This window comes from Acomys minous, assembly GCF_964271855.1.
Source record: "Acomys minous genome assembly, chromosome: 15".
Lineage (NCBI taxonomy): Eukaryota > Metazoa > Chordata > Mammalia > Rodentia > Muridae > Acomys > Acomys minous.
Window position 1 is genome coordinate 25,170,192 of NC_140497.1, and position 14,309 is coordinate 25,184,500.

The window sequence follows — 14,309 nt, forward strand, 5'->3', positions numbered from 1 at the left end:
GTCTGGAAAGGAGGCAAATGTCCACTCGCTCTGCTTTGGGCAACTGACCTGGTAGGAGCCTAGTGCAGTTCTTTTCCCAGAGCAGAGTAAAATTAAGGTACCATCTCATGCCACAAACAAAATGTATAGTGTCAATAGAAAATCATTTGCTACAGTAAGAACACTATAAATCGAATAAAAGATAGAATCAATATTCTATGGTTTCTTATTGCTACCCTAACAAATTACCATAATCTTGACAGCTTAAAACATAAATATATTACACTAAAGTTCTAGGAGGCAGAAATCTACCATAGGCCATGGGGTAATCTAAATATACCAATTAAAATTAAAATAACAGAAACTGGCAGAAAAGAAGATAAAATGCTGCACAATTAATTTTTGTGAAAGAAATTAATTCCAGTATAATGATATTGGCAGGTTAAAAGTGAGTAGACAAGTAAATACTTTGCAAATGTTTTCAAAGCACAAGAGACTATATTAGCATCAGTTAAGTAGAATTTAGAGTAAAGAAAATGATCAGAGGCAGTGCTGACATAATGAAACAGGGCCAACTCACTAAGAAACATGCTATCTTAAATATGCATGCGCCAGACAACGAAGCCACAATACATTTGAAGCAAACTCTGACAGAACGTAAAAGGAGGCACAAATTTCCACTTTTAGCTAAACTTTTACTACCACTCTCTTAATTGATTAAACTAGAGAGAAAAGTCAATCAGGACACAAAGCACATTAGAATATGTTTATCGATTTCATATTCTTTTATTTTACTCACAGAACATACACTAGTACAGAACATACTATGGACCATAAAACGTAACCAAACCAAAAGAGAGAGAGAGAGAGAGAGAGAGAGAGAGAGAGAGAGAGAGAGAGAGAGAGAGAGAGAAAGAAAGAAAGAAAAAGAAAACAGCATTTTCCCAGAATTCAAATGAATGTAAAATCAACAAGAACCTTTAAGTATTTAAGAGCTGGAGAACATCAGTAAGTAGTCAGTGGATTATGGAGAAATTAAATTAATTCTAAAAGAACACCTAAGAAAAGCAAAACAGGCTCAATGTAGAAAAAAGAAAAAAAATAATGTCAAAACAAGAAAACAGATGAAACTAATGAGTTCTTCTTAAAATATCAATAAAATTGACAAACATAAACTACAATGACAAACATCAAGAAACAGAGACTATCATTACTGAGTGTAGGAAGGACAACAACATATAAGACACAGGAAAACTCTAAAGAATTCTATAAACACACTTGAGAGTTTACTTAGATGATACTCAGCAATTCTTTGAAAGACAAATTACAAGAAATCACACAAGGAGAAATACATAGCTTGATTGTCCTAGCTACATTAAACAATTAAGGTAACAAAGCACCAGGCCCAAATGGTTAGAAGTTTGTTCTAACAAAAAAGGGGAAGGAGGAAGGGGGGGAAAAAACATATATATACATTTGTTTAATAATCTTCTTAAAGAACGGGGGGGGGGGGGTTGTGCACAGCAAAGGAAATGCTTCTAACTGGTTTCAGACTTCCCCAGTTAACAGTACATAGAGGTGCTAGAAAACAACGAACTCCCCTATTGTGTAAGTGTTCTATATACTGACAGACTATAAATCTCCTTGTGGGATTTAGTACAAGTTTACAAGATAAAACCGCTAGGGAGAGCTGTAAAGAGTACAGGGAGGTCTCTGTGTACTACTTGCTACATTTGCATGTGCATCTATAATTGTATCAACATTAAAATGTCAAGGACAGAGCTAGTAATCTTATAATAGCAAACACTAATAAATTCTGGTACCATATATACCACATAAACAAATGTGGGAGCTGGGATACAGTAAATTACTTGCCTGACATTATGAGGCCCTGGGTTCTAATGTCCAATATCACACTGCCCTCCACAAAGCAAAAATTAATAATAGCTTTACTATAATAAAATCTAAAGGAACCATTTAAACTAGCAATATGGTCAAAATTCTAATCTAAAATGATACAGAACTCTTTAACCCTAACAACATGAACTCTTATAGGGGCTGGAGAGATGGCTCAGTGGTTAAGAGCACCGCCTGCTCTTTCAGAGGTCCTGAGTTCAATTCCCAGCAACCACAAGGTGGCTCATAATCCTCTATAATGTGATCTGATGCCCTCTTCTGCAGATAAAGCACTCATATACAATAAATAAATAAATCTTTAAAAAAAAAAAAAGAACTCTTATAAGGCTTACTTACATTATTTTACCTGCCTTGTATTTATCAATAGCTTGAACATTTTAAATATATATACTTACAGTTTGAAAAGCAGTGCACCAACTGTAAGCAACTAAAAACAATTTTTTAGAAAGAAATGTACCAAGGCTATGACTTGAGGGCTAGAGAGATGATTATTGCTCAGCTGTTAAGAGAATTTGCCGCTCTTCCAAAGGACCCACGTTCAATTCCCAGCATCCACACTGTGGCTCACAATGATCTGTAACACTAGCTCTTAAGGACCCAATGCTCTCTTCTTGCCTCCACTGGCACCAGGTACACATGTGGTACAAAGACATGTATGCAGACAAATCAGCCATACATACAATTTTTTAAATTTTAATATTATGATGTCAGTTAATGATTATTTTTTTGTCAATACTATTTGCTCAGTTGTCAATAGTCAGATCCCAAACATATATTTTTAATCTAATCACTTAATACACTGTAAGTCCTGAGTTCAATCTTTTATTCTATAAATAAAGCCCACAAAACATTATTTCAGGTATCAACAAATCCACAAATAAAGTAAGATTAGCGAGTGGAACTGGGAACAAGATGGTGAGACATCTGAACAGATACCTAACCGATGAGCCACAAAATTCTAGAGCCGTGTTTACTTTAGACACAGGAAAGAGTGTGTGTGAGGAACAGCAAGCATCCAACTATAGTGAATATGGATCAGAAAATTAAAAACTGAAATACGCAAGATAGGAGCAAGATTATGACAGGCCATAGGTGCAGAACTTGGACTTTATCTAGGGGTTATGGGAACGTGCCATAGAAGGATCTGACCAGGACACTCACTACTTCTGGCTGCAGTGATGGGAACTCAGAGTCAGAGATGCATGAAGTGACCACTGTCATAGGAGGGCAAGGATAATTTGGCCCTCAAGCTAAGGCGTAAGGTGGTGAGGAGCTGGTGCTCCAGCAATCTGAAAATACAGACCTAACTACTAAGAAAGTAGATGAAACGTGCTAAAGAATGAGAAACTTTTCCTTGAGAGAAATCCTAGTGGTCAAAGCTAAGCGAACAGAGTCAGCCCATTGAATTCCTTACTAATTATTTCCCTTACCTAGAAAGCAGTGAAAAGCAGTGAGTAGGATTCCCCACATACTTTGTTGATTTACCAAGCCAGTGTGTCTCTTCAGGCCCGCATTAGACTCCTCAACACTGTCTCAGATGAGCCATAGCTGATGTCTCTGCAGTCCTGGAAGGCTGCCCAGCAACCAGAGATGAGGACTGCTTTAGATGTGCAGTCAGCTTCAAGTTTCTTCCTGGTTTTGGTTTTGTTGTTGTTTTGGGTTTTGAGACAGGGTTTTTATTCTATAATACAGAGAACTCTGGAACTCTCTACGTAGGTCAGCTGACCTCAAACTTGCCTTCTCCTGCCTTACTCTACCAAATTCTTCAGTTATAAGTGTGAACAAGGCTTATTTAGTTTTCTGGCACCTTTGTGCAAATTATCTTTCTTCCTTATTTTTGTTTCCCAAAATCAACTGGGAAGGTACTAGGGCCAATTCCTAGGCCAAGCTTGTGACCACAGAAACTCTCACAGTTCACATTCTAGTTACCATTGACCTTGCCAAAACCAAACATTTCTTGGGTCATCTATCCCTCCCAAACTCTCAGTCTTAATCAGTTTTCACCTCTGCCTGATTCAGTGTTCCACTGACGTCCTCTATGCTTTCCGCTTTGCTCCAGATATTTCACTTTACATAGGGAAAAAAAAATCATCCTTAGTCCCATTAAAAAACGGTGTACACCTTTAATCCCAGTACTCGGGAGACAGCTGGATCGATGTGAGTTCGAGGCTAGCCTAGACTACAAATCGAGTTCAGGACAGACCCTGTCTCAAAAGACCAAAACAAAACAAAACAAACAAGCAAAAAAACCCAATGCTTTTTCTTTTTCTTTCTTTCTTTTTTAATTTAATTTTATTTTTTTTACAGACAGGGTTTGTATAGCCCCGGCTGTCCTAGAACTTGCTCTGTAGACCAGGCTGGCTGCAGATTCACAAAGATCCACCTGCCTCTGCTTTCTAAGTGATGGGATTAAAGGTGTGTACCACAACTGCTAGGCTAGCAACAATTTTTAAATACACATTAAGCGTTCCCATAATTACATCACATGCAATACAAACAAGTCTTCAAACGCACCAAAGTCAAGAACAGAAACACCCATTTTTTATGTGCTAAGCCTAAATACGGTAAAGAAGCACAATTTTGGTGAAACTGATGACCTCAAAGTCACAAAGATGAATAAAAGCTAAAAACGGGGTTTGGTAGAGTGCTTGCTTACTATGTACAAAGCCTGGGCACACGGGCATATATACCTGTAATCTTAACCCTTGCAGGGAGAAGGTCCAGAAGCTAGGCTAAACACCAAGTTCAAAGCTAACCTGGAACACATAAGACTTTCTTTTTTTTCCGCAATGTCCAATTTCAAAAATTTATTTATCTCAAACTACATAATGGAGTAAAAAATCAAGTTGAAAGTATAACTGTTATTAGGATGGTATTAGTTCAAATATATACATAGATTCTTAGTAGCCTGATTCCAATAACAGAACCAAAACATTTAAAAATACAACTGTGGAAAATAAAAGGGGGGGAAAACTTAAAATATCACAATGTACAGAAATATTACAAACCATAAGAAAATATTTCAAACACAGAAATTACATGTCTTTTATCTGAACAAAATGGAAAGGTAGAATTGAACAAAAGCTATTTTAAATGACCAATGATATCAACCTGCATGCACTTTTCTTTCTTTCTTTCTTTCTTTTTGGGGGGGTCTTTAAAAGCCAACCTGGGATACATAAGACTTTCTTGAGAGAGAGAGAGAGAGAGAGAGAGAGAGAGAGAGAGAGAGAGAGAGAGAGAGAGAAGGGAACTAATGTGTGTCCATGCAAAGTTAAAAGCCAATGTGGAAGACTACTTATAGTCTCCTGAAATTATCCATGCCACTAAATCAAATACTGCATGGTATGTACGACTATCAATTATTAGCAAAACACAAACACATGTATATGTGCATATTTTATTCAGCACTACATAACACACGTTGTTAAATATTAGCAGAAAAGAAGTGGCTATGAGAAAGTCCATCAGTGACATCTCTAAGGGAGAATTATGATCTTTCCTTGTATGTGCTTTTCTTTTCTTTTTGGTTTTTTGAGAGAGAGTTTCTTCTTTGTGTAGCCTTCGCTGTCCTACAACTCACTCCACAGACCAGGATGACCTCAAACTCAGATACCTGCCTGCCTCTGCCTCCACAGTACTGCAATCAAAGGTGTGCACCACCCGGCCCAGCTTTTGTGCTTTCCTTATTCCTCTCTATTTCCAAGTATATTTTTTATAAAGAGAAAAATTCCAAAACGTTACTTTCAAAAATCCATAAATATAACACATCAAATATCTTGTTCAGTATTTAAATATTATTCAAATTTTACATAAACTTTGACATTTTATACTTTTGTTCTAAAAACCAACACAACAAACAAACCTGTACTGGCTCCAAGTCCTCCCGCTGATTAACAAGAAGACAGGTAAATAACAAAAGCTGAAACCCAAAACTCTTCTATAAATATACCACTCACTCAAATAGTTCAGCAAATAGTCGAACCAGTCTTTCTAATTAGTCATCTCTTCCAAATGCCTAATGGCATTCTCCAAAGCAAAGATTGTGTGGTAGAGTTCAACTGCCAGATAGTCTATGCTTGCTTTGCATAGCAGTCTTTATGTATAAAACAAAATCCAACACATACTTTATACTGCTCTAAAAAGAGCTTTACTCTGTTAATTTGCTTTAAGTTGTACCTGCATATTGTTTGGTTAATGTGTCAAACTCGTAACATACATGATAGACTATCAGAAAGATTTTCAGCACCTAAATACCCACAGAGAAATGAAAGAAAAATCACCCTCAAGTTATGTAATGGTGCTACAACTCATCTGGAATAAGAATGAGACTCACTTAGGTGAGTCTAACAGCTTTCAAGAGCCCCCTTCACCTTCCAAGGGTTAGGGCTGCAGGTGTAGCCTGTGTGCCCAGGCTCTGTGCACTGTAGGCAAGCACTCTACAACCCCATTTTAGCTACATAGAGAAACCTTGTCTTGAAAAACCAAAACCCAAAACAAATACAAAAGAATTCCTTAGTAACAAGCCTGTACAGGCAGAAAATCAGGCTGAAACAGCTCACCCGAGTATTTCCGTGATGTATATTATATAGCATGAATGTGTGAGTAGAATAGTTTTATTTCCAAGAAAACTTCTACTTTAGACTTTTTTAAAACAACTGAAAGAAAAGTTGTCTCAAAAAAGGAACAATATCTGTAGCAGTTTCGTTACTGAGAAAAATGTCGATTCTCCCTATTAGAGTTAAAGTACAATGCTAGACAGTGCCCAAACCAACTTGAGATGTGCTGTCTGCCCTCTGGGCTACTCCAGTGTCTGCGAGCAAGTATGCCGGCGCTCTACCCTAAAATGATCTCTGACCTGAGCTGCCATTAGGAGGTGGCCTCTTATGGCTTAAAGCTTATATCTAAACGTATGTCTGTTAAAAGGAAGCCACGTAGTCCTAAAGGCAATGGTGCATTAAATGCACCTAATAAATGAGCAGGCAGGCAGAGAGATGGAGAAAAGGAAAGGTCGGGAGGAGGACGCTCGGAAATACAGTCTTGCTGGCACTTGTCCCGTACTGTAGCAGCTTCACTGAGTGGAGCTGTTGGTACTGTAGTTCTTCTCCGGTCAGAGACCATGAAAAGTGGCTATACTGTTGTGCATGGCTCTTTAATAAGAGGCTGGAGGCTTCAGGACCCAGGCAGGCTGGAGACAAATCAGGTAGGCCTGATTTCATCATTTAAAACTGGGTGTTTATATTAGCTATATCTACACTAATTTAAACAGCTTTAGTCCTCTGGTATATGCTATCCTAGTGTAGCAACTTATTTAATCTTTAATTAATCAAGAGAAATCAGATTACTCTGATTTAGCAGTGATTATATTAATTTTAACACAGTGGGAAGTTGTCTTTCCATGCAGAGCAATTAAGCAAAAATTCCATATATTTTAAAGCTTTCTATACATAAATGCCTGCCATTCATCTTACATCTCTATTAAGAGTGCACAGCAAGAACATAGATCTATCTTGTCAAACACAGCACATTTAAAAGGTAGTTAAGAGTCACTTAGTCCATACAACCTAAAACAATACTGTTAGCACTGCAGTGACAAAGAGGCTCCAAATAACAAAGGTCAGTTAAGTAAAGGAGGGCAAAGGCGCAGAGCTCAGACGCTGAGAATAAAAACAAAAATAGATCCGATGCAGCATTCTGAGAATGAAGATCAATGACAGCAGCCGCTCAAGATCTAGCCGTTAAAACAACCATTCAGCCAGTGACAAGGGGGCTGTCTACCCCAGCATCGCCTTTGTCATGGGTCTTGGCACTCACTTTAATAAAATTAATAAACTCCAAATCTGCATTACTAGAAGTAAAAAGACAATCTATTGCCCCAGTTCAAAAAACTTGGCTATCGTGGTAAAAAGTGAAAAGATGTGATAAAACATATAAAAGTAGACTAGGAGAGCATCAGAGTATTTAACTATCAACCCCAGTGATACGGCAGCAGGTTGTCTTTCCAATGGAAACTACTTTTACAGTAACACAAATGCCCTTGTCTGCTCAACAGTGAAGGGCTTAAAAAGCCAGCAGAGAAGAGGAGGTAGAGGAAAACAGTGATGTAAGCCATGAAACTGACAAAATATGAATAGCATTATGATTTAATGCTGTAATTCTCAGTCCTATGCACAGTGTACACACACACACACACACACACACACACACACACACACACACGCTAAGCACAATTAACAAGATAGATATCCAATTAATAAGGTGTTTAGTATTTTCTTAGCTTCATTAGTAGAAAAATATTCAGTGCATGAAAATCTTTTGAAAGCAAACAGTCTGCTAGCTGTTTCCTTACCTGTGAGGACAGCTTTTGCTGAAGGATCTGCCAGGTCCAGAGCTGATTTCCCATCAGTGTTCCGAATGTTTGGATCCGCTCCGTGCTGCAGCAGCACTGTGCAGGGAAAGCAGAAACAATATCTTACCTCGGGGATACAGAGATTATTTACTGGTAAGTGTCGCCTCGGCATGGTGTAGGCATAAACATACATTGCACGATTTTTTTCTCTTTCAAGAAAAGAAAGAAAGAAAAAGGAAAAAGAAGTACTGCAGCAAAGGATCTTCTCTAGAGTAAAGCAAAGTTGGCAACTTATGGTACAGTGTTATCACATGACTTGACATCATAAACATGAAAGCAGAAGCTGGCCCTGGACAGTCCTGCTTTGCTCCCCGAGGCAGCAGGATGGGAGCCGTGTGCTTGCTCACTGACTTGCTGTGAGATGTGCTAGCTGAAACTGCCCGAGCTTTACTACCACTGTGACTGCTTGTTGCTGCTGCTGCTGTTTCACTGCTCAGTTTCCAAATGCTTCCTCTCCTCAGAAGAGTTATAACAGCGTGCAAGGCTGTTGGTGGCTCACCGCTCACACACGAGACTCACCAGAAGCACACTGGCTTACTTCCAGAAGTTTAACAGACACAGTAATGCACGCGCCTCCAGCTCCTGCAGTTGTGCTACAAAACTGGCCCTATATTATGATCTTCCATCACACTTTCACAACTAGGAATCCAGTCCCTGGAAAATGCATGTAACAAAGCTACTTCACAAAGAACAACTACAGAGAACCCTTAAGATCCAGAACCTCTTATAACAGAATGGCCAGGAAAATAAAACATGGGACCACCTAATGCCAAGTAAACATCTCAGCTGTGTAAGAGCAGAAGCAGACCGCCCAAGACTACTGGCGTGCTGCTACCCATCTGATATTACAGCATCTTCAGTCAAACACCTGCAATCCAAAGCCACGAGGAAAGTGAATCTTTCTGAGCACCTTTATAAGCACACAAGCAGAAAAGGCCACAGCTGACCCCATGACAGATGAGCACTCAAGTATACATTAAATCACTTTCAGGTTTTGTACATGATCTATGTGAAACACAAATGAATCTCACATCGAGAGCAGGATTCCAACCTCAAAACATCTCACTCTACACACAGGCTAAAATTCCAATATCCCAGGGAGGGGTGGGTCTGAACTCCAAAGTACTTTGGTCTCAAACATTTTAGGTAAGGGATACTTATATCTTACATAAGGGCAGAAATGGTGGCTCAGCTGGTAAAGTGCTTATTACATAAACATGAGAAGCTGAGTTCTGATCCTCAGCACCCATGAAAATGGTGGGCACAGCAGCATTCCTTCATCTGCCACACGGAGGCAGCCGGGACAGTGAAGCTAGCTGGTCAATATCTAGCCAAATCAGTGTATCCCAGACTCAGTGAGAAAGGCTCTGTCCCAAAACATACAGTCCACGGAGAGAGACTAGGGGAAACACTCAATGTAGAAACTCTGGCCTCCACACACATAGGTACTTTCATGCATGCAAGCACACTCCTAGCAAGCAAATATGGATATATACCCCCCGCACCCCCAACACACACACACACACACACACACACACACACACACATACATTCAGTTATAGGCTTTGAACCACAGCTGATAATCCTCTGGTTTTCATTCATTCTAACTCCTACACTGAAGCCCATCACTCTTTGGAATATTTGGAAGGTGATCTTCGTATTACTAGGTACTGATCATGCTGTTTATAAAGCCATTCTTTCTGTGATGCATGAGCCATCAAGTCTATGGCTGTGTAACAGTGGGCAGCTGTCTGAAGGTAAGCATTTACATCTCTCGCCTTAGATCTGGAGCAATTTAACACTTGCAGTATTAAAACTAGCCACGCCTGAGAAGATGCAGGGAGCTCTTGAAGACCTTCTCTGGTCATCCCCCCACCACCTGCAGTTCTCAATGGTTTCAGCTGTCTTCAGTCAATCATAGTCTAAAATACTAAATGAAAAATTTCAGAAGTAATTGTAAGTTTCAGACCACACTCCATTCTGAGTAACCTGCTCCATCCATCCAAGAGGTGAAGCACCCTCTGGCCGGTGTACTCACACTACATGTACCACCTACTCACTAGTCACCTAGTAGTCACGTAAGCTAACAGGTGAGCGAGCACAGCATCACAGGGATGATAATAAGCAACCCTTATTTTACTTAGTAACAGCCTCAAAGAGGAAGTGTAATGATGCTGGCTGCTGGTAACTCAAACATGTCAAAAGCAGCTTACCATAGCATCAAATGAATAGACGAAAGTTCTCAACTTATACACAGAGAAAAATGTGTGTTAAGATCTGTGTAAGGACAGATCTATCGGTGAAGCTGTGAGGAGGGGAGAGAAATCCATCCTGGCTATGCTACTGCACATCTAGGTGATGAAACCCTCCAGCTACTCACAATGACCTTCACTACAGTATAATAATAATAATTATTAAATGCTGCTGCTAATCTGTGATGCATAATACCCAGATTGAACTAAACACAGTTCATATGTACAGGAAAAGTACAGACACAGGGGCTCAGCAATACCCAAGGTTCCAGGCATCCACTGATTCTTAGCCTATGTCCTGTGTACACAGTGGGGAGGGGACTGCTGTGTATTGTTTAATTCCTGAAACGATCATTTTTTTCACAGGATTCAAGAGTTAAAAAATAAAATATCAAACTGCTGTTACTTTATCATCCTGAAGGCTATAACTGGTGGTCAATATGACTACGTCTGGAATTAGCTACAAAAACCAAGCAGCTGAGAATACTTGTGAGGGTCTTTTAATTAACTGGATCCTTTCAGGTAGGAAGACCCACCTTAAACTGGACCATCTGAGGTCAGAGCACTCACCCTAAATCTGGGCCAACCTTCTGCGGCAGCCTTCATAAAGGGCACGGGAAAAAGCTTTTGTTCTTTGTCTCCTTGTCCTTATTCTCGCTGGCAAGTTCATATATCCTGCTGCTGAGCAAGTCAGCCTCTTGGACAGAAACAGTTCTTGAGAAACAGTCATCACTGGACTAGCTGGATCACAGTCTGTAAGCCACTCTAATAAGCTCCCTGTATATGTGTAAATTCCTTTACAGATGAACAAATGAACAGCTTTTGCAGAAGCTTTTTTTTTTTTTTTTAAATACCAGGAGGAAATTCCAGATTGGTCTGTAAGGCATCTCAATCACAAGGCAAACTCAAGAACCAAAAGGGGGCAAATCCTTGTGGCTTAGCTACTGTATGCTCTTGTGCAAAGGGTAGAAAAACAAAAGAAACAGCTAGAAAAACACTGGCTGTACTCCACACTTGGGAATGAACACCAGATCCTGCATTAAATGGAGGTGAAAACATTCTTACTTAGCAGAATATGACAATTACATAATGGCAACTTTGATTCAGCAATTTGTAATTGGTGTTAGAGGCAAAGTGTCGAAAGGGAACTAATTCTTCAATTCCTCTAACAGTGAGTGTTGTAACTATGGTAACTTTCCTACTGTGCCAGAGAACCTGAGTGTTTAGTTCCAGTTTGATTCTGCTTTAGGTGATTTCAAAAGTAGCAACTGTTCTGCCTCAAATGCACGGGCGTTGAACCATTTTGTGGTCACTCCTAGCTCTTTCTTGGACCTGAACATAGGCACATCCACTATACAACAATGTCACAACAGGAAAGACCTGTTTCTTGAACCAACTGCTGCTAACAAACTCTGTAGTAGAAAATATTTAACCATCTCAAGTTCATTAGACATAGGTCAAAAAAAAAAAAGCCTATAAGGTTTAGGTGTATCTGCAATTAAAATAACAGGGGTTCAAATTTGTCTTTCCCACTGCTGAGAGGAATAAATGACAAAATTTTAGAAAATGGAAGTATGCAGAGGCCAAGCTTGAAGTCTGACAATACCCATTACCCATCAGCTACTTAGAATATTTAAGGTACATCTTAAAATGCAAACCCCTCAGTATGCAATGCAAGCTCCTCCAAAAGCGAACAATCAGCCCTACCACACAGGGTAGGCATTCCACTGCTGCGTATCTACCCCAAAGATTCCACCTAAGCCCCACACCAGACACTTGCACACTAGTGTTCACTGTGACCCTTCTCACAGCAGCTGAATTAGCGATGACCTGAATGGCCTTCAACAGGGAAATGCATAAAGGAAATGTGCTTTCCATATACAGTGGAGCAGAGCAGGTTGTGACTATAAAAGTCATTGTTGGTGTTTCACAGTACTCTTAGCAGGGCTTTATGTGGGACTACATTCTAATAAGGGAGGAACGGCATATACACAAGCAAAGGTGGCAATGGCAGCTCTGAGGAATGCCAAATGGTACTTTAGGGGTTGGGTTTAAGATTCAGCTCAGATGCCTCAAACTGTACTTTCCAAGTTTGGAACCATGGCACAAAATATAATTGGGAATTCATACTGTATGGTCAATACAAACATCAAAGGCCTCACTGAATATGGGGGTGGAGTAGCATATGGATAATCCAGAATGTGGGTATCATGGCCATTCAAACTTCCCTTCCTTTATTTGCTTTATTTAGTGAGACATGGTCACTACCCAGCCCTCTTGGCCTCCAACTCATGACCCTCCTCCTTGGCCTCACAAGTTCTAGAGAGTGTACACTATCTTTATCAACTGAGATACGATGCAACCCTAAACCACTCCAACTCTGCTCTTCCCAGTTTTTCTACTGATGGACATCAACTTTATTATCTCCTTTCCAAGTAGGAGGACTAGAAAACCTACCGCACTGACATAATAGGACAGTTACAACTCAAGCAGGACTGAATTCTCAAAAACACTCCATATGACTCCATCTGTAATTCTCCTATTATCCAGCTTCTATTTATTTAGACAGAATCTGTTTAGATTCTGACAAGACAATTTTAGCATTGTTTTCACATTTATTTTTTCAACACTATTAAATTAAATTTCAACATTATTAAATTTAAGCACCTATATTATTCTTATAATTTAAAAAGAAAGTTAAACTTAACGCAAAGCTTCAGTTTGCCAAATTCTAGAAAAACGCAAAGTGTTTTAGACTACACTGTATTAACCATATTTAGAATTAGGTGATTTTAAAAGTCAGAACTGAAACCATGTGAGTTTTTCAAGCTAAAAGTATAGCAAGTCATTTAGAGTAAACATCAACAAGGTGTTTAAGTTTTGCTTCAAGTGGTAAAAATAACAGTATTAAAAACATTAAAAGTTATCTGGGTGTGGTGGCACATGCCTTTTAGTCCAGCACTCGGGAGGCAGAAGCAGGTGGATCTCTGTAAATCTGAGGTCAGCCTGGTCTACAAGAAATCCTCTAATGGGGGCGGGGGGCAGAAAGAAAGAACTGAAACTCATTAAAATTATGTGAGTTTAAAGTCTAAAACTGTTCACTGTGGTAACATTGAAAGTATTTAAACTGGTTCTATCTATGTTCAATGTTTTCCAAATATTAAGTAGCTTACTTTTCAGGGATGCAAATGTTCATTTGCTAGACTGAGTTTCAAAAACAGAATCACACAGGACCCTTAAAAACAAAAAATGATTTATGCTATCTTTATTTTACACGTGTCTTAGCTGGGGTTTTATTGTTTGAAGAGACACTATGGCCATGACAACTCTTATAAAGAAGAAGAGTTAACTGGGCTGGCTTACACTTCAGAGGCTTATTTAGTCCATTATAGTCACCAAGGCGAGAAGCATGGCAGCGCGCAGGCACACATGGTGCTGGAGAAGGAGCTGAGGGTTCTGTATCTTGATCCACAGGCAACAGAAAGGAACTGCGTGCCACACTGGGTGTAGTTTGACCACAGGAGACCTCAAAGCCCACTCCCACAGTGACACACTTCCTCCAACAAGGCCACACCTAATAGTACCACTCCTTCTGGGCCAAGCACTCACACACATGAATCAATGGGAGCCATTCCTGTTAAAACCATCACAACGGGTATGAATATTTTGCCTGCATTAAGTCTGGGCACCATGTGTGTTCAGTGCCTCACAGATGTCAGAAGGAGACTGGATCACCTGAGAAGTTACAGATG

General features: G+C 39.6%; 1 protein-coding gene across 2 annotated transcripts in view; it reads right to left on the minus strand.

The window, feature by feature from the left end:
- TNKS (tankyrase) overlaps positions 1-14,309 on the minus strand; it is a 164,185-nt gene that overhangs the window by 92,473 nt on the left and 57,403 nt on the right. For both annotated transcript variants that reach the window (XM_084760366.1, XM_084760365.1), the window contains exon 3: positions 8,246-8,341. In XM_084760366.1, coding sequence (XP_084616492.1) covers positions 8,246-8,341 — 96 coding nt within the window. The remainder of the gene's footprint in view (positions 1-8,245; positions 8,342-14,309) is intronic.